Consider the following 18,948-nt stretch of genomic DNA (forward strand, 5'->3'; position numbering starts at 1 on the left):
TTCATTGAAATCCTGACTTCTAGGCAATGGGAATATTTCTGTTCCTGAAAATCCTGACGTGATACAGCAAAACGGTTATGATTTTTGAAATCAGCATACCCAAATTAGTCTTAATCACTTTACACATCTCCAGTAAAAAAAAATTTTGAAATTTGTTGTTCAGTGTAACTCGTCATCATGATGAAGGGAATGAGATATTTACATTCCCAGATATTTAATTGTTTGGGGTATTTACCGGAAAGTTCACTCACTCGTCACAATGGTCCCATTGTTCACGCAAACAAAGCAGCACGTCATCAATCATGCTCTGATCACGTGGATGGTTCTAGAACCATGACACAGCTGCATCACCTTTGAAAATCAGAACTACAACACGGCTGCAAACCTCTCCACGTCTGGGAAATATTGTATCAAGATGAATTATAATTGCTCACCTTGTACATCGGATGTTTTTACCCCACACACGTGACCTGAGGTGCAGGGTTCAACAATTGGTTTACTTCTGTCCGTCTGTCCTTCTGTCTACAAATGTCGGTTGATTATTGAGGAACAACTTGATTTCAATTTAATGTTTTATTTTGAACATGAATCTGAAAACGAACCTGATGTTTAACACTACTTTGCTCTGAATTCGTCCCGAGCACACACGTACACAGAGGAGTGATCATTTTTTTACTCTCTCCCTCTCTCTCTGTCTGTCTGGAAATCAAACAAAATTTAAAATAATTCCAAACAGGAAACTTCCTGTTATTCATGACGTCACAAAGGACACAAACAACCAGAACATTTTCAAGCAAATTTCACTGGATGACAAGGGTCAAGAGAACTGGTGATTTGGAAAAAAATGTATTTATTACAGGGTTACTGAGAACCGAGAATGATCAATGCAGAGACATACTGCAAGGGCACTCGGTCGAGCGCATACCTCTGCTCCGCAATGCCTGATCCAGTGAAACATATCGAGACGAATAACTTTTTGAAATATCGTGCCATATATCGGTTCTTGCCCCATCTCTTAATGGTGAAGAATCACTTTAAAAATGAAATAATTATCACATCCGGATCTTCAGGAAAATTCTATCAATTCTTTCTGGTCACTCACCCAACATGCCCTCCCAGTTTTGTCCGAATCCATCCACAACTTGGGATATCATGCTATTTATCGATTTTGGCCCCATCTCTCAATGGTGAAGAATCACTCTCATAATTCTACCTGCCGGATCCGGATCCGGTTCTTCACCAAAATCGAATCAGTTCGTCCTTATCACACATCCAACCTGTCCAAATTTCATCCAAATCTGTCCACAACATTTTGAGATATCCTGCACATAAACAGACAGAAAGGTGAAAACATACCCTCCTTACACCTTCGGTGGTGGGGGTAACAAACCCTTCTAAAAGGTTATCTCAAGACGAGAAAAATGAGTTTAAATAATCGAACATTTGCCATATTTGCCAAGATGAAATCACCGACGTCAAGGTGAGAGATCATTGTCGTATTTCAGGAAAATACGGAGGACCTGCTCATCAAAGTCGTAATCTCAATTACAAACTTCCTTTTTCATTCCTGTCTTTATTTCCAAGAATGCAAACTACAACAAACTCAATTTGTTCATACATGAACTCTCGACAGTTGGGAACATATCTCCTATTCCTAACACAGACCAGAACTACATCTCTTGCACCAAATCAATTTGAATGAAGCACAAAACTCTTATTAGATTTCTTGACTAGTTCAAATGTAATGATCTAGTTCATGATCGAAATTAGCTTCAAGTTTCATATCATTTTCTAATATCCAGTCATTTCTCAAATCAGGATGAAATGGAACTCTTTTCATTAAGAGGTGGAGAGTAGGTATATAATTTTGACTACATGGACCACTTTGACAGATTTAATGAAACACAACTCCCTCCTCAAGAGAACTTTTTCACAAACTTAATAAAAGTCAAATTGATGATAAAGAATATCAACGCACACAGAAAAATTTGTGGAATGAGGTCAATATCAAAAACCTACGTGAATACCACGACCTCTGTGTCAAGACTGATGTTCTGCTGTTGGCCGATGTGTTTGAAGCCTTTCGAGAGGTCTTTCAGAATAAGGATTCCTCAGGATTAGACCCAGCTCATTATTATACAGCACCCGGTCTCACTTGGAGTGCGATGTTAAAGATGGAATGGATCTGGGGATGGACTCCTTCAAAAAGAGTGGGGATGGTGGGAGAGCGACAAGGGGCTCACCCACCTCCAGACAGACTGAGCTCCTGCTCCTGAGGAGCTGCTGCGGGTCATCAGGTGCAACTACCAGACCGACTGCAGCAGCTTGAGGTTCACATGCAAGAAGCACGATGTTGAGTGTACTCCTGCTTGTGGAAACTGGAGAGGGTCAAGTTGAACAAACAACACAGCTGGCATTTGGCGAAAATGAAGATTATGAAATTGTTGGCATCTGAATGCATATTGTACATTGACACAGATTACCCATGGTGGGGAGATGCTGGCAAGATGGCAACTACTCATCTTCTGTGGAGATCGATGCTTCTCTTGCATAATATTGTTACGAATCTGGAACCCATCACACACAACAGCCAGAGTCCTTATAGATCAGTTATATCGGTAAGTATGTGTTTCTAGGTAGGGTCCCGCCCTATGTTTAATGGGTGATTAATTGTATGTGCGTTGTGAATTATTTTATAGTTAGGATTTTTACACCACCAACAACGACAACAACGCCCATCTTTGCTTCTTCACCACCAACAACAACTACAGCTACTACTACTACTACTACATCCACTAATGTCATCCACTAATGAGGACGGCAGTTCTGAGGATCGTGGCGATTGCGGCAGACGGTCGGAGATTGGCTTGGTCTGGACTAGTTTTTCGGGTGACCGTGTGATTGTGGCGACTGCAGAGGGTTCTGCAGATGGTCGTAGTTGGAGCAGTCTGCGGTCCTTTGGAGGGCAGGTCTGGTCGGCGAGCAGCCAGGATCCGAAGCGGTGGACTTTGGGTCGTGGGTTCGAGTCCCACCAGTGGTTCGGAGTCGGTGTGGCCACACGAAGCGGACAGGTACCCTGGCCCGGCTTGACCGAGATAGACCTACGGGTCCAGTTCGTGTGTGTGTGTGTGTGTGTGTGTGTGTGTGTGTGTGTGTGTGTGTGTGTGTGTCCGTGGGCCACATCTGTTAAATAGAGCTGTTTAAGTGTTTTCTTTTCATATTACATTTCTTTTATTTGTGATAACTCTGCTCTGTGTCTCCCCTCCCCGAATATTGTTATAAATAAATCCCTTTTGTTAAATGTTCCAGCTCGTTTCTGTGTTTCTTTCATTGGCTTGACACGCTGTGTATTGAGAGATAGCGAGGGTAAATTGTTCATTTGGTCCGGCGCGGCTCTGGTAACTCCGCTCGGTTACGCCGGATCCGAGTCGTTACCTGCAACTCGGATCGGACAGAGTCGACCGAGGGTGTGGTTCCACGGTAGTTAGACTGCGTGGGTATTGAGGTATATTGAAATTAGGCAAGTAACCCTGGAGTAGGAACTTGGGTGGAGCCAAAAGCCAATGGGTGGAGAGAGGCAGAGCCAGCAAGCGAATTGGTAAAAAAAGACTGAGCCGGGAGGCGAATGGGTAGGTTGTCGATCCCAAGTCAAACAGAACGAGCCAACAGGAATGAAGAAAGGAACGATGGGCAGGAACAACGCCGACGCTGGAACGACACACGAGGAACGACGACGACTGCGACCGTCCTTTTATAGATCCGGTGGGGCGGGGTCGATGACCCGAAGCGGTGTCGTCACCCGAATCGGGCGCTCTGGTTGGGCCCCGACCAGCACACGAGCTGATCGCCATGACTGGAAGCGGCTCCACTTCACTTCCGGCCAGATGGTTCCAAGCTGAGGAATCGTCTCGCTCCGAGCACCATGACATGAATGGCCTTGCACCGAACTCCGTGATATGAATAGCTTTGCACCGAACCCCGTGCCGTGTCCCGGCGACCCGTGGTTGGCGCTGGTCCATGTGCCTGCTCCACGGTGCACCACGCGGCCCGAGCGATCCGGCCGCACAGCATGCCTCTGCCTGGTAGCAGCTGCATCGAGGCGTAGGTGTGGGAGGATGTTGGCCGTCTGCAGGAGACATTTGTTGCCGTCGTGGTGAGTGAAGACCGATGGTAAGATGTCATTGTAACCCCATGCGCAGACCCGACAAAAGACGTGGGTAATTCGTGCCCCGTTCTTTGTGATGATAAAGTATCATGGCCGTGCGCGAGTCCACCATTAAGCACATGGTCAGCGTGCGGGTCCACCCACCAACGAGCATCGTGTTTGCGGTTATCAAAGGCGGTGGGATGCACGGTGCCAGCCCTAATCTGTGTCAGGGAATTGAGGGAAAAGTTTGGATATAATTATGTATGTCGGGTTGAGTTGAAGAAGAAGATAGATATGATTATTAAATGGAGAGATGGGTTGAAAAGAACACGCCTCGTGCGGCCTGTACAGTGGGTGGAGGTTGTTTATTGTTTGCTGCATCGGTTGCCCCTCGTAAAGACGTATACATTGTGTGTGGCTGCAGTTTTTACAGGTGGCTGTCTGAGTGCAGTGCCTGCTTTGATTTATTTCAGGAAGAAGAGGAAAAGAGTAGGAATGAAGACAAATATAAGACCTAACTGTGAGATCCACACGACCCACTGTCCCGTTGCCCTGCTAGACAAAAGGGAAGGGACTATCTGAACGTATATTAATGGAATAACTGTCGAGAGACCGTTGTATGGTGGTTGCTATTGCTTTGGAGGGAGGTGGTTCCCAAAACCGCAACAATATCATCGACATTTAAAAATGGTAATGTCCTGGAATTATATCGTGCCAGTGTGGATTCAACTCCAAGGATGGGGGTCTGGGTCTCGGATCAGGGACCAGCAGGAGAACCTTGTAGGTGTCGAGATGATGATGGCCCACTCTGTTCCTGGTTTTTCCAAATTTATAAGGCCTCACATAGACTATCCTGAGGTGCTTTTTGTGGTGTTAATAATGTTAAGAGGACAATGTGCATCAAACGTTTTTGAATCAAACCTTGTGTTTTTATACAAGAGTCTACAGGCTCATGGAGGAGTTAAACAACAAAGGGCAGCCAGCTTACAAACCACCAAAGGGTATGGTGGTGGTTGTGGGTGTAGACATACAAAAGGAGGAATCACACAAAAAGCCAGGTGTGTCCTTGATCTGCCCACACACCGCATCAGTATTTCACATGTTGATAGAACACATGAACATAGTCCATAACGGGCAATAACGAGAACTATACTGGGAAGAACGTATACCTCCACCAGGCTGAACAGTTGATATTTTGTATCCCACTGATAGGATGGATCTGGATCAGGACCTGAACCTGAACGAAATTACCATCGGCTTGTTCTTGTCATCTCACCAACTCATCAACCTCGTTTTGTCAAAAGTCATCCACAACTTTTTGAAATATCGTGCCACATATTGTTTTTCATCCTATCTCTAAATGGTGAAGAATCACTTTAAAATTCTTGTATTTTTCACCAAAATCTAACGATTTCGTCCTTGGTACACACCCAACTTCTCCACTAAATTTTGTCCGAATCCATCTTCAACTTTTTGAGATATCCTGGTCACAGACAACCAGACACACAGGCGTGAAAACATAACCTCCGTCGACCTTCAGTGGGAGGTAAGGAAAGGAAACCCAACTGCCCCAGACCACGTCAGGTCCAACTCATGCACGAGAGGCTCGCCCAGGTGTAAGGCACCACCAGGAAGCAATCAGCACCCTGGGATCCCTCCAGGGCCCAGGCTCTCTTTCTCTCTTGGGAGAACTATTCACACAAGTACTTCAGCTTGCAGCATTGAGGCCAAGAGGACCCGAAGGTCTTCAACATAAGCTACTGAGCTACACTTTCTCCATCACACCATTTACGAACCTCTTGCACTGCACACTCCAACTGACTAGTTCTGTACATGTACCTTGATTGAAATACTGTTCCGAATCTGGAAACCATGCGCACTCAACATTCAGGTCCCAAAGTTAGTTATTTCGATAGTATGTCTTTATAGTTAGAATCCTTCCTTCTGTCTAATGGGAATTACATGTGTGCGCTTCGAGTTATTTTTTCGCTAGGTTTTTCCTTGTCAACTACTACGACATCCACTACAACAACGCCACCGTCCCGCACTCGACCGGTCGCCATTGCCCACGTGTTTTCGGCTGAAGGCTTGGGCGGAGCCTCAAACCCCTCAGATCGAGGCTCCGTCCCAAGGAAGAGCATGGACCGTTTCCACAAATTATCGCTTGCATTGAAGTAACAACTGCTGTGATACTTACACACACAGAGTTAATTAAAATCATTTACCTCCCTGTCTTTGCTTGCCATGACATTCGCTGCCATTGACCATTGCCACTCCTACGCCACGGTAACTAATGCACCGATCTCCATCGTAACAGTAATAACGTGACGTCATTATCGGCCGGCCACGCACTGGCCTACACAGCCACGCCTGCGCAGCAACGTGTCCTTTCATTGGTTGGTAAATTAATGGCCATAACTTGAGAAGCACTTATCCGATTAATATCAAACTTTGAAAAGGCACGTCAACAGGGCCCCAGCAATATAGCTGGCACGTTTCAATTAGATCGGACCAGTGGTTGTTGAGAAACAGCGGTCACACACACACACACACACACACACACACACACACACACACACACACACACACACACACACACACACACACACACACACACACACACACATTGCTGGAATTATAGATAGATAAATAAACCCCTGTTAAATGTTCCAGTTCGTTGTTCGTGCTTTCGTTGGCCTAGCATGGTGCGGGTTTGAGAATTAGTAAGGCCGTTCGGGCCGGTAAGTTGCCCCTTGGACCGACGGATCTTGGTAATCCCTGCTCGGTTTACACCCGGATCTGGCTTGGTAAACGGTCCGTTCCGCCCGAGGTCCGTCGAGGGTGTGGTTTTCCCCGGTCGTTGGACGACGTGGGTATTTAGGTATATTGAAATTAGGCAACTAACCCTACCCCACGCCGTCAAAATATTGGCGACCACGTTCCGCCAAGGGATCCATGAACTCTCGGACTTATCCGAGAGTCACGACCTAAATTCCAGGTGTTCGGTGGGAGACGACTCCACTGCTCCACCAAGTGGTCGTTTATCGCCACCGACCACCCCCCCCCCCTGGCCCGCAACAATACATAATTTCACCCCCACCTTGGCGTTTGTGTCTATTTGCAATGGGCATGATGTTACACAATCAAGCTTCATGAAGAAGTTGTTGCAAGGTCAGGTCAGGTATGGGAGCATGTGCCAGAACAGCGCGTCGCTGCGTCCACTTTCCGTCGGTACTCCAGGGGCCTCCGTCTGGCCATCCCCCAGGCAGATGCCAGGCCCATCCCCATCTCCTTGAGATGATGGTCAACCTGCTGCAACCATGAGGCACGTGGTCGGCCCACTGGCCTCCTCCACTCATGAGACTCCCTCGCTGAGAGAATCTGGTGAGCAGGATCAGCGTCAGGAAAACGAGCCACATGCCCATACAGCCGCAGCTGACGCTCACGGACTATGCAGGTAACAAATCTCATCCGAGTCTCTCTCAGCAACCACTCGTTGGACACAAAATCCGACCAGCGATAGCCAAGGATTCTCCGAAGAGACCTGGTACCAAAGGAATTAAGTCTCCGTCTCAGATCCTTGGTCAAAGTCCAAGTCTCGCACCCATAGAGCAAGACAGGAAGTACCAAGGACCTGAAGACTCGGACTTTCGTGCTCCCGCACAGGTACCGGCAGCGCCACACCCCATGATCCAGTGAATCCATGACTCCCCAGGCCCGACCCAGACGTCTATTGACCTCCGGCTCACAACCTGCGGAGACATGAATATCACTGCCAAGGTAAGTGAATCTATCCACGACCTCAACATCCTCACCACAAACAGACACAGACAGGACAGCAGCATCCAAGATGTCACCGAAAGCCTGGATCTTAGTTTTGACCCAAGAAATCCGTAATCCCAACGGCTCCGAATTTCAGCACCTCGAGGGCCCCCAAGAGGATGTCTAAAGTCTCCGCAAAGATGACTGCATCATCTGCAAAATCAAGGTCCGAGATCTTGACATTGCCAAACGATGCACCGCAACTTGATCTCTCCGACATCCTCCCTAGAATCCAGTCCATACAAGTGCTGAAAAGTGTGGGGGCAAGTACACATCCCTGACGAACTCCAGTAACAACTGGAAATAAGTCAGAGATGGTACCACCACACTTCACAGCACTCTCAGTACCAGAGTAGAGTTCAGACATCAGATCGATCAGTTTTGGTGGCACCCCACGAAGACCAAAAATCCTCCAGAGGACATCCCGATTCACTGAATCGAACGCTTTACAGAGATCAACATAGGCTGCAAGCAGCCCCTGCCGAAACTCTCGTCTGCGTTCGGTGAGGACACGAAGTGCAAGGATACGGTCAATCGTTGACCTCTTTGGTGTAAAGCCTGACTGCTCTGGACGCTGTTGCTCAAGCAGATGGTGGCGAACCCTATCAAGAATTATCCAAGCAAAGACCTTGCCCGGCACTGAGAGCAGCGTCACCCCTCGGTAGTTGTTGCAGTCTTGGCGATCACCCTTCCCTTTCCAGAGAGGGATAACAAGGTCCCTCTTCCAGTCAGTTGGGATGATGCCTGTGTTCCAGGCAGAGCACAAAACTGCATGCAACGACACGAGTGCAGCATTTCCACCAGCCTTGAGAAGTTCAGCATGGATGCCACAGATCCCTGGAGCTTTGCCCCGTTTCAACTGGTTCACCGCAGCCCGTGTTTCCACAAGCGATGGTGGACCACAGTTGATTCGAGGGTCAGCAACAGGGATTGTAACACCCTTGACGTCCAACTCGGCAGCTGGGGGATCAGCCTGGTACAACCGCTCAAAGTATCCGGCCCAGCGGGCCTTCACTTCAGACTCCTCTGTCAAGAGCCTACCACTCTCTGCTCGAACTGCAGTGCTCCGAGGGATGGGCTTGGATGAACGTAATGCGCGAATTCCCCTGTAAGCGGGACGAGAATCAACTGCCCAGAGGTGATGCTCTACCCCCTCACGATTCCTCGCACATAGGCCTCCTTGTCCACCCTCAGTGCACGTACAGTTTTACGCCTCAGCTCCCTGAACAGCTCAGCTCTGCCATTCAGCCTGGCCCTGCGACTCTGGTCAATGGTATCCAGTGTCCCTTGAGAGACAAAATTCTTCTTTGCCCTGTGGTGAACTCCAAGGCATCCACCGGCAACATCAAGGACCGTGGTCTTGAAGGTGCTCCACAACTCTTCAGGACCCCCCAAAGCACCCAGACCCCCAAGTGTCCACTCAGCCTGTTCGCAAACTCCTCAGCTACTCTCTCATCCCTGAGCTTGGCAACATCCAGCCTAGGCTGGGATGGTACCATTCTCCAGGATTTAAGGTGCAGCTTTAGAGTTGCTACAACAAGCCTGTGGTCAGTATTGAGGAACTGAGCACTCCGGTAGACCCTGCAGCTCTGGATCATCCTCCAACGACCGTCAATGAGGACATGGTCAATCTCCTTTGCCACACCGCCAGCGTTGGAATACCAAGTCCAGCGATGAGCTTGCGGGCGCTGAAACCATGAACCAGCCACCCTAAGTCCATGACTTCTTGCAAAGTCAAGGAACTTAGTGCTATTCTGGTTCATAGTTCCTGACCCATGGGGACCAACACACACCTCATAACCATCCCTATCAGTTCCAGTCGATGCATTGAAATCCCCCAAGACTAGAAGTGTATCTCGTCTGGGGCACTGATCAACCACAGACTCGAGTGTGGCGTAGAATGTGTCCTTCACGGTGAGATCACTCGCCTCAGTCGGAGCATAAATAGAGACCAGGGAAATGACACCTAAGGAGTGGCGAATCCTTAATCTCATAATACGCTCGTTGACCGGTGTTACCTCAATTATCATTGGGGTCAGCTTATTGGACACAGCTACAGCAACTCCTTGGGTATGGTAACCATCAGAGCGACCAGACCAATAGTAGGTGTAACCACCCATCATGATCTCGCCGCAATCCGGTCTCCGAACCTCAGAGAGAGCTGCAATCCCGATGTCCAAACGCTTGAGCTGAGATGATAACAGAGACAGGTGATCATCCTCTCTTAGGGATAGGACATTCCAGGCACCCACCCGAAGGGACCGCCTCAGGTTAACCCAAGGAGACCGCCGTCTGGTAGACGACACCTCAGCACCACTCCGACACACTCTCCCGCAATCTGACCCAGGGAGGTTACCCCGTGGTTTCCCTCCTATCAAATATTGGGGGTCCCGAAGGCTTTGCCCCAATCCTGTCATCCGGTGAGCTGCCCTGCGAAGGGAAGCTGCACAGGAGGTACTCCCACGGAGTGGGTTTTCAGATTTTTTTGCGTTTTTGCGTTTTGCGGAATGAAGCGTTTTACGGTGGCCGGAGTGCAAATCCTGCCACCAACCTCCTAATAAGAAGTAACTCAACTGCAGGAGGACGTCCGCAGACACAGTTGGGCACTAGATATGGATGGCCGTTGGCTCACAAGGAGCTCCTCCGCCCTTTGACAGGTTTTGTTTTTAATCCTGCTGGGTGTCCATATCCAAACACCCTCCTCACCAGAAAACCTGGTGGGGGAGACGGTTTAGTCGCCGACAACCCGACCATGGAACAGGTTAGTACAGGTTTACATGGTACCTGTAGCAGGTCACAGATCGAACCTGACCTGACAGATCCACACGTTGGATTGCAAGGAATCCATCCAAAGACAGGGAGATCCACACATTGGATTTTGTGTTGCAAGGAAGCACAAAAATTAAGAAAACTGTCTACAAATTGTGTGCACATCAACATTGAGGCAGAATGAAGCCAAAAAGTGGATATCTTGGTCTTGTTACCTGTATCATTTCCACAACCAGAAGAATGTCTTGGAACCCACCTTCAGGCGAAGCAGAACTTTGTCTCCCAAATGACACTTAATTCCATTGATGAGAGTCGCAGGCCAGACTGAATGGCAGAGCTGAGCTGTTCAGCAAGTTGAGGCTTAAAACTGTACGCGCTGCAATGAGGGCGGACAAGGAGTCGTGTGTGCGAGGAATCTGTGGTCAAGTGATTCTTGTCCTGCTTATAGAGGAATTAGTGCATTGCGTTCCTCCAAGCCTATCCATCGGTGCACTGCAGTTTGAGCGGAGTCTGGTGGGCTTTTGACAGAGGAGTCCGAAGTTAAGGCCCGCCGGGCTGGTTACTTTAAGCGGTTCTACCAGGCTGACCATCAGGCTGTTGAGTTGGATATCAGGGGTGTAACTATCACTATTGCTGGCGCTCCAATCAACTGTGAACCACCATCATTTGTCGAAATGCAGGCTACAGTGAACCGGTTGAAATGAGGTAAAGCTCATGGGATTTGTAGCATCCATGCTGAACTTCTCAAGGCTGTTGAAAACGCTGCACTCGTGTCGTTGTATACATTACTATTCTATGTCTGATCACAGGCATCATCCCAACTGACTGGAAGAGGGGCCTTGTTGTCCCTCTCTCTAAAAGGAAGGGTGATCGTCAGGACTGCAACATCCACTGAGGGGTGACATTGCTCTCAGTGCCAGGCAAGGTCTTTCCTCGGATAATTCTTGATGGAGCTCGCCACGATCTGCCTCAGCACCAGTACCCAGAGCAGTGAAACACCAAAGAGGTCAATGAATGACCGTTTTGTTGCTCTTTGGGTCCTCACGGAATGTAGATGAGAGTTTCAGCACGGGATGCTCACAGCCTATGTTGAACACTGCAAAGCATTCGATTCCGTGAATCTGGATGCCCTCTTGAAGATTCTCAGTCTTCATGGATGCCACCAAACCTGATCAATCTGAATTCTGAACTATACTCTGGAACTGAGCGTGTTGTGAGGTGTGGTCGTTCCATCTCTGACATTTCCAGTTGTTACTGGAGTTCTTCAGAGGTGTGTACTGGCCCCCACATTTTTCAGCACTTTTATGGACTGGATTCTGGGGAGGAAGTCGGAGAGATCAAGTTGCGGTGCATTGTTTAGGAATATCACGATCTCTGACCTTGATTAAACAGATGATTCAGTCATCTTTGCGCAGATGCTGGATATCCTTCTGGGGCTGCTCGACGCATTGAATGAGGAGTCGGAGCCATTGGGATTACCGGTTTCCTGCATAAAAACGAAGATCCAGGCTTTCAATGACATCTTGGATGCTGTTATCTTGTCTATACCTGTTTGTGGCAAGGATGTTGAACTCACACAGAGATTCACTTATCTTGGCAGTGATACTCATGTATCTGCATGTTGTGAACCAGAGGCCAATAGACGTCTGAGTCAGACCTGGGGAGTCATGGATTCACTTGATCATGGGATGTGGCGCTGTCGGTACCTATTTAGGAGGACCAAAGTCCGAGTCTTTAAGTCCTTGGTGCTTCCAGTCTTGCCCTACGGATGTGACACTTGGACTCTGACCAGAGATCTGAGATGAAGACTTAACTCTTTCAGTGCCATGTCTCTTTGGAGAATTGTTGGCCATTGCTGGTCAGACTTTATGTACAACGAGCGGTTGCTGAGAGAGATTCAGATGAGATTTGCTTCGTGTATAGTCTGTGAGCGTCACCTGCTGCTGGATGGACATGTGGCTCATTTTCCCGACACTGATCCTGCTCACCACTTTGGACTCGTGAGTAGAGGAGGCCAAAAGGCTGATCACGTGCCTCGTGGTTGCACCAGGTTGATAGGCATCTCAAGGAAATGGGGATGTGCCAGGCATCTGCTGGGGGGGGGGGGGGTAGCCAGACGGAGCTGAAAGTGGACACTGTGACATGCTGCTCCGGCGCATGCTCCCATAACTGGCCTGACCTGACGTTAACTTTTGCAGAGAAATCTGTCAACACGGCTGGTGTATCAGTTTACCACATCAGAAATACCTTTTGGCTCACTGAGAATGTCCATCAATGTTTAAAACCTGTGAATGAATCAGGAGGCAGAAAACATTTCACAACAAATGACAACAAAGAACATTCCATGAACTTCGTATTTATTAAAACAACACAATGGTCATATCAGCACAGAGTAAAAAGTGGAGAAAAGAGGAAATTCACACCAGAATAATTTTAATAAAGAAAGACAACTTTGTGAATCCGTTAACACGAAACCATTGACTTTTGGTCGCAACCACTCAAGAGAAATGTTTCACACAAAAAGATATAAAAGAAAACAATGTACGAAAACACTTATCAAGGTAACACTGAATTGGGGGGAAAACAAACAAAACTGGAGAATTTTAAACACAAGAACACATAGATCATCTCAACACCGATTAGAACTCAAGAACCAATCAAATAACGAGATGTCTCCGACTCAAGTTTCATCTCAACACACTGGAGTGTTAATAAATGTACAAAGATGAGTTTCATTCCTTCTTTCATTTCAATGTGAAACACAAGAAAAAACGAGGAGATGACATCTTCAGCATCACAAAGAGTGAGAGCGACTACTTCACACCTGTAGTACACCTGGATTACATTTTTTGAGGAGACACCATCTCCTTACTGGATGGTCATTGGTTCCTGAAGGAAGCTCATCCGCCCTTTGACAGGTGCTGTTTTTAGTCTTGACAGGATGACACAGTCACCCTCCACACAAACAAGGCCAGCGAGGGGGGGTCGGTGTTGTCGCTGACATTCCGACCATGCTGCAGGTCGCACTGAGTTACATGTTCACATTGACGGTCCCAAAAGACAGACCTGACGTCGTGTTGCAATAACCAGAAGAGAATTTTCATTCCAGTCGAGTAGTCATGTTAAACATGTCAGGAGATTCACACAGGAGTGTTACAGCCTTGAAAATAAACATCTCTTGGCTTCAATCCTGGGATGGAGACATTGTGGTTCGGTCGAGTCTTCTCAGGGATCACGAATCTTTAAAAAAAAAAAATGTATTTTATATAAATGTCATTTATCCTGAAAAAAACATTGTTTTCAGCGCACGGAGAAATGAATATCCTGCATGTGAAACACCAGGGTGACAGTTTATAGCCGTGTTGGGATTCAAACCCAGGTGATGTCATGATCTACCTGTGTATCACAGCAATGGTTTATGTGACGCTTAATATTTCAAAGCTGCGAACCAAGTGTTGCGTCAAAAACAGGGTCCAGGGAGTTTGGGAATGAATAAAGGGGAGAACACAGCTCCAGAAGGGGAGAACACAGCTTCAGAAGGGGCGAACTCAGCTTCAGAAGGGGCGAACACAGCTTCAGAAGGGGCGAACAAAGCTTGAGAAGGGGAGAACACAGTTGAGAAGGGGAGAACACAGCTTGAGAAGGGGAGAACACAGCTTGAGAAGGGGAGAACACAGCTTCAGAAGGGGAGAACACAGCTTCAGAAGGGGAGAACACAACTTCAGAAGGGCAGAACACAGCTTTAGAAGGGGAAAACACAGCTTCAGAAGGGGAGAACACAGCCCCAGAAGGGGAGAACACAGCTTCAGAAGGGGAGAACACAGCTCCAGAAGGGAGAACACAGCTTCTATAAGGGGTGAGCAAGTGGAGCATTGTAAGAGAAGCGAGTGAAGCATTCCATGAGGAGTGAGTGGAGCATTCTTCGAGGAGTGAGTGGTGCGCCCCTTTGGTTCGTTCCAGCGAGGAATGTGCAAGGGCAAGGATATTACAAAACGTGCAAGAAGAGAAATATTTTACCAGGATGAACTCCATTCGTCTTTCAAATGTTGAACGGCAGACATCTTGTCTCTCCATCCAGATGGAATGAGATATAGAAGACACTGGACACAGCATATTCCACTGGATGGTGCAAGAACAAAGAATAAGTTCCAATAAAAAATGATTCAAGAAGCATTTACTCTCCTGACATGATCAGATATCCTGAATGAAGAAAGATTCCAGACCAATCACAGTTCATCTTAGCTTTGTGTATCATAATACTAAAACCACAAGAATCTCATCTGTGAGAGTGATTTGAAATCGATGCTTATCGACATTTACGGATAAAAATCAAATCCTACCAAGGTAATTTATAAATAAATAATAATCCCACTGAGAAAAGTACAGAAATAAATAAAGAAGAGCGACACACGGTCGGCCCTTTGCTGTTTCAAACCGTACCTGGGTTCCTCTGCAGGTGCCGATCCAGGTACGTTCAATCAGAACACAGCACAAGATGAAGAAGCAATGGACAACCCCAATTTACAGGAGAAGTCACATGGGTTTTCAGCACAAACACAGGACACGTGAATGAAGAAAAGTGAGTGAGATGACAATCCTGGTGTTTATACCATGTTTATAACATCCTCCTGCTGGAAGCCCTGTACTCCTTCCTCCATGACGTGACCTTCCAGGCGGTTCACCTGCAACAATAGAATTACACAAACACACGAGGATATGACAAGAAGGGGTACAAAAGGTGACATCTTGTGAGATCATTTCACTTTTGAAAAACTTTGAAAAACAGGATTGTCACAAACATTCCAAGGGGAACTGTACGATCACTTGGAAAACATGGCAAGGAAGGTTCAGATGAAGGGACTCGCACAAGGTTGTAACAATTAGTGAGTGTTTTACCAAATGAGTGTTACAATAGCTCACGATGAAAACTTCTGGTGGAGAAAGATAAACACCATGATGATCCCCAGCAATCTGCATCCATCACAGACTCTTGGAAAATACAAAACAGGAGACAAAGACAAAATGAAGAACCAATTCCAGGAACACAAAATTCTCGTTTGGTGGAACAGGGATGATAATGGAGGTGTCCTGGTGTTTATAACATGGTGTAATTTCAATGTGCAGTTGCAGGTGAAAGGAGGACAGCATTTGCTCAGGTGAAGAAAAGCTTGCAGGTAGACAGGCAGGTAGGCCTCTGATATTCGTGGACCAGAGTGAAAAGGTGTGAATGTGAACAACGATGGGATCATGAGGGTAGTGGGGGAGGGGGCAAGGTAGTGTGATTGAGCAAGATGTAGGGATGGAGGTGCAGGCTTGATTGGGGTGAGAGGCAAGAGGAAGCCCAACGGTGTTGAGAGGGAAATGTGGAGCAGTTTGTGTGTGTTTCGTACAAAACGATTTATGTTTGGAAACCGTGAGTGTTCTTGGAAAAGTGTTCACACCTGTCACGACTGGGGTGAAGAGCTGGGTTGCTGAATGCTTCGAAGGAGGTCGTACTAAACCTTCGTGGCAGAATAAGCTGAGAGGGCTTACGTATTGGCCAGGAAGGTAAAAGTGAAAAAGTGAGTGTGCCTGAAGGAAGATTAGTGTTTGAGACAGATGGAGAAGAAGAAGCGATGGACAACTCCGATTTGCAGAAGTCACCTGGGTTTTCAGCACAAACACATGACACATGAATGAAGAAAAGTGAGCGAGATGACAACCTCCACGTGGTGCTCCTGTTAAAAGATATTCAACCATTTTACACTCTGAAGTTATCAGGACTGATGTCATTAACTGACCAATACGACCGACGCACTCGGGACAAACCCCAGCAATGGGGATCGAGATTGTGTAGCACTAAATAAAGTCCTTTTCAAGGTCAAAAGCCATGGACCACAACTAGACCAGTAGGTCCCTCCTCCACATCCCCCAACTCATTGTTGAGGAGCTGACATTTCCTAATTGTGAGATCCTCGCCAACATCCTGAAGGACTACAACATTGACGTAGCCATACTCCAGGAAACTCATCACGAGGATGACAAAAAGGCTGCAAAGAGAAAGATTGGAGATTAGCTCTCCACCAACTCACACCTGAGGCAGCGACATGGCTGCAGAACCTGGACATGAAACTTTAGCGCAATCCATATTGGTCGTTCACAAGAAGAAAGATGTGAAGAAAAAAAACATTAAAATAATTGTTGATGGATGTGCAGGCTTAAACATTTCAAAAAACAATTGAAATTTAAAAAGTGACGTCATGTCCTGTGAACCAATCCATGAGGATACAGTCTTGGTGGAGGAGGCATTGATGGCTTTGTCGAGCATCTCCACTGTATCCCGACAGGAAAGAAGCTCTGTTGTAAAACAGCCTCAATCTGCCACCACGCCAAGGTAGAAATGCCAGGTCAGGTGAGCTGCAATGAGGTGAGGCAACCACAACCATCAATACAAGGCTCAAAACCATGTGACTATCTGTCAGAGCTCAGACTGATGGAATGATACCCAGAAAGGTATGATGGACAATGAGAACGAATACTCCTTGATCGAAGCTCGCTACGGAGGGAAATTTCATTCCTATCGGCTGAACTATCGTCGAGTTATGTAAAAAAATATGAAAATTACTTCCATTCGGTCATGACCTTAAAATTGAGGTCAACATCAAAAGACATGATATCAACCCCACCGACTTCACATTCACATTATTGATGTAAAATTTCATTGCGAAAGTTCCAGCGGGCTCCGATATCCAGCTCGGTAATTGATACGGTCCGGGAATTTCGAGTGTAAGGAGTGCAGGAAGAAAATAATGATCATAATAACTTTCTAAATGGGGGTTTACTACTCCGAGGGGTTGAAGAAACTTGTGGTTCCAATTAAAAATAGGGGACGATAATTGCGGAAACAAACCCGACAACAGCAACAAGCCTTCCCCAAGCAAGGGGGATGCTCAACAAACGATATTTGATGAAGGAGCACACCTGGTGTTCGAGTTGTGCCGACAGGTGAAGGGGAACTCGGCACAACCTTCCATTCGTTCCTCGTTCTTCATCTTGACTGCATTCACCGGACCCATCGCCAGTGTGTGTGGTCCCTTTCAGTGTATTATTCTTCCTTTCTCTTTTCTTTGTACTCTTCTGCTCCCACAATTCCTCCTCGTCCTCATCCTCACACTCTCTCTTCCTTTTGCTGCCCTTCTCCCGCTGTGGCTCTTGGGGAGCGATTTCCAATGGAGACCTTGATAGGAGGGAAACGGAATGTTGAAGGTCACTTCCATTTGTGATGAAATCATGACCCCCCTCGCCCCATGATGCCCCACATCTTAAAGTCCCAAGCGAGTCACACCTCGTCCAGCCATCTTCCCTCTACAAAGTCAAAATGTTCAGTGTCCCCGACAGGAACGTGTCCGTCCTTAAGATGGTGTTGAAGTGTTGGGTAGGAGTAATAAAGTGAGTCATAAACAGCAGAGGTGGAGAGTAAGCGGAAACCGAATCTTCTGATCACCAGCAACCGCTGACGAAGGTATTCATTAACCCCTTTGTTAGCATCAGTTGGTGGAGGTTAAAGATCCCATGGTGTCCACCACAAAGTGTCCGTGAGCTCTCACCGGTACACTGGACCATTGACAAGTTCCTGCTCGAACCAACAGCCATGCTTCGAGCAATGATGTAACCCAGCAGGCATGTACTGCATCCGAAACGAATGAACCCTTCATCAAGTTGTCATCCTTCCATGTTAATATGCAAATGTACATCCACAGATATATCAATATTTACAGGATTAACAAATACAAGGGAGTTCCTGCACTTCCTCCCATAATGCTCCGATATCATGATATTGCACAAAATGATGGAGTTAGAAAGGGGACTCACAGCTCTTGGCAAGAAACGTCACCACGTCCCACATTGGCATCTCCACGACACAACCTCTTGGCCTCTCCTCCATCATGTGTCTCTTTTCTTTTCCTTTTGTTTTTACAAGTAGTGCTGGTGCCGTTCAGATCTTTCTGTACCCTTGGTATGGGGTTGGCATGGTGTTGGCACACACTTGGGAGTGTTGGTAAATGCTTTCCCCTGATCTTGATCTTGATGCGTGGAAGGGTCTTTGTTTGCTTGATACTGCTGAAAGACATATGGACCAAGGCAGGCTTACGGAAAAAGGAAACTGATACATGGAAACATCAGCTCACAGAGACGGGAATTAAAAACAAATAAAATAAATAAATTATTGT

At 47.0% G+C, this 18,948-nt stretch overlaps 1 protein-coding gene across 2 annotated transcripts; it reads right to left on the reverse strand.

Annotated features, from left to right (window-relative positions):
- Window positions 1-16,574: 16,574 nt before the first annotated feature.
- On the reverse strand, window positions 16,575-18,909 carry LOC147020787 (uncharacterized). Of its 2 annotated transcripts, XM_085896731.1 has the most exons (3): window positions 18,590-18,864; window positions 17,699-17,954; window positions 16,575-17,134 (listed from the first exon to the last, which is right to left on the reverse strand). In XM_085896731.1, the coding sequence occupies exons 1-3, from the start codon at window positions 18,847-18,849 to the stop codon at window positions 17,126-17,128; spliced, it is 525 nt and encodes a 174-aa protein (XP_085752857.1). In that variant the 5' UTR covers window positions 18,850-18,864; the 3' UTR covers window positions 16,575-17,125. The 2 variants fall into 2 exon arrangements, 1 of the variants encoding a protein (XP_085752857.1); XR_015062113.1 differs by lacking the exons at window positions 16,575-17,134; window positions 17,699-17,954 and adding an exon at window positions 17,961-18,404 and having other exon boundaries at window positions 18,590-18,909.
- Between the last annotated feature and the right edge of the window lie 39 nt (window positions 18,910-18,948).

This window comes from Eptatretus burgeri, chromosome 9 (assembly GCF_056783735.1).
Source record: "Eptatretus burgeri isolate ZD-2024b chromosome 9, Ebu_testis_v1, whole genome shotgun sequence".
Taxonomy (NCBI): Eukaryota; Metazoa; Chordata; class Myxini; order Myxiniformes; family Myxinidae; genus Eptatretus; species Eptatretus burgeri.

Excerpts from the sequence above, each read along its gene's own strand:
- LOC147020787 (XM_085896731.1), bottom strand. The coding sequence starts at position 18,849 with ATGTCTTTCAGCAGTATCAAGCAAACAAAGACCCTTCCACGCATCAAG. Across the intron at positions 17,955-18,589 it reads GACGTTTCTTGCCAAGAGCT|GTCTCCATTGGAAATCGCTC; the intron begins GTGAGTCCCCTT and ends CCTCCTATCAAG.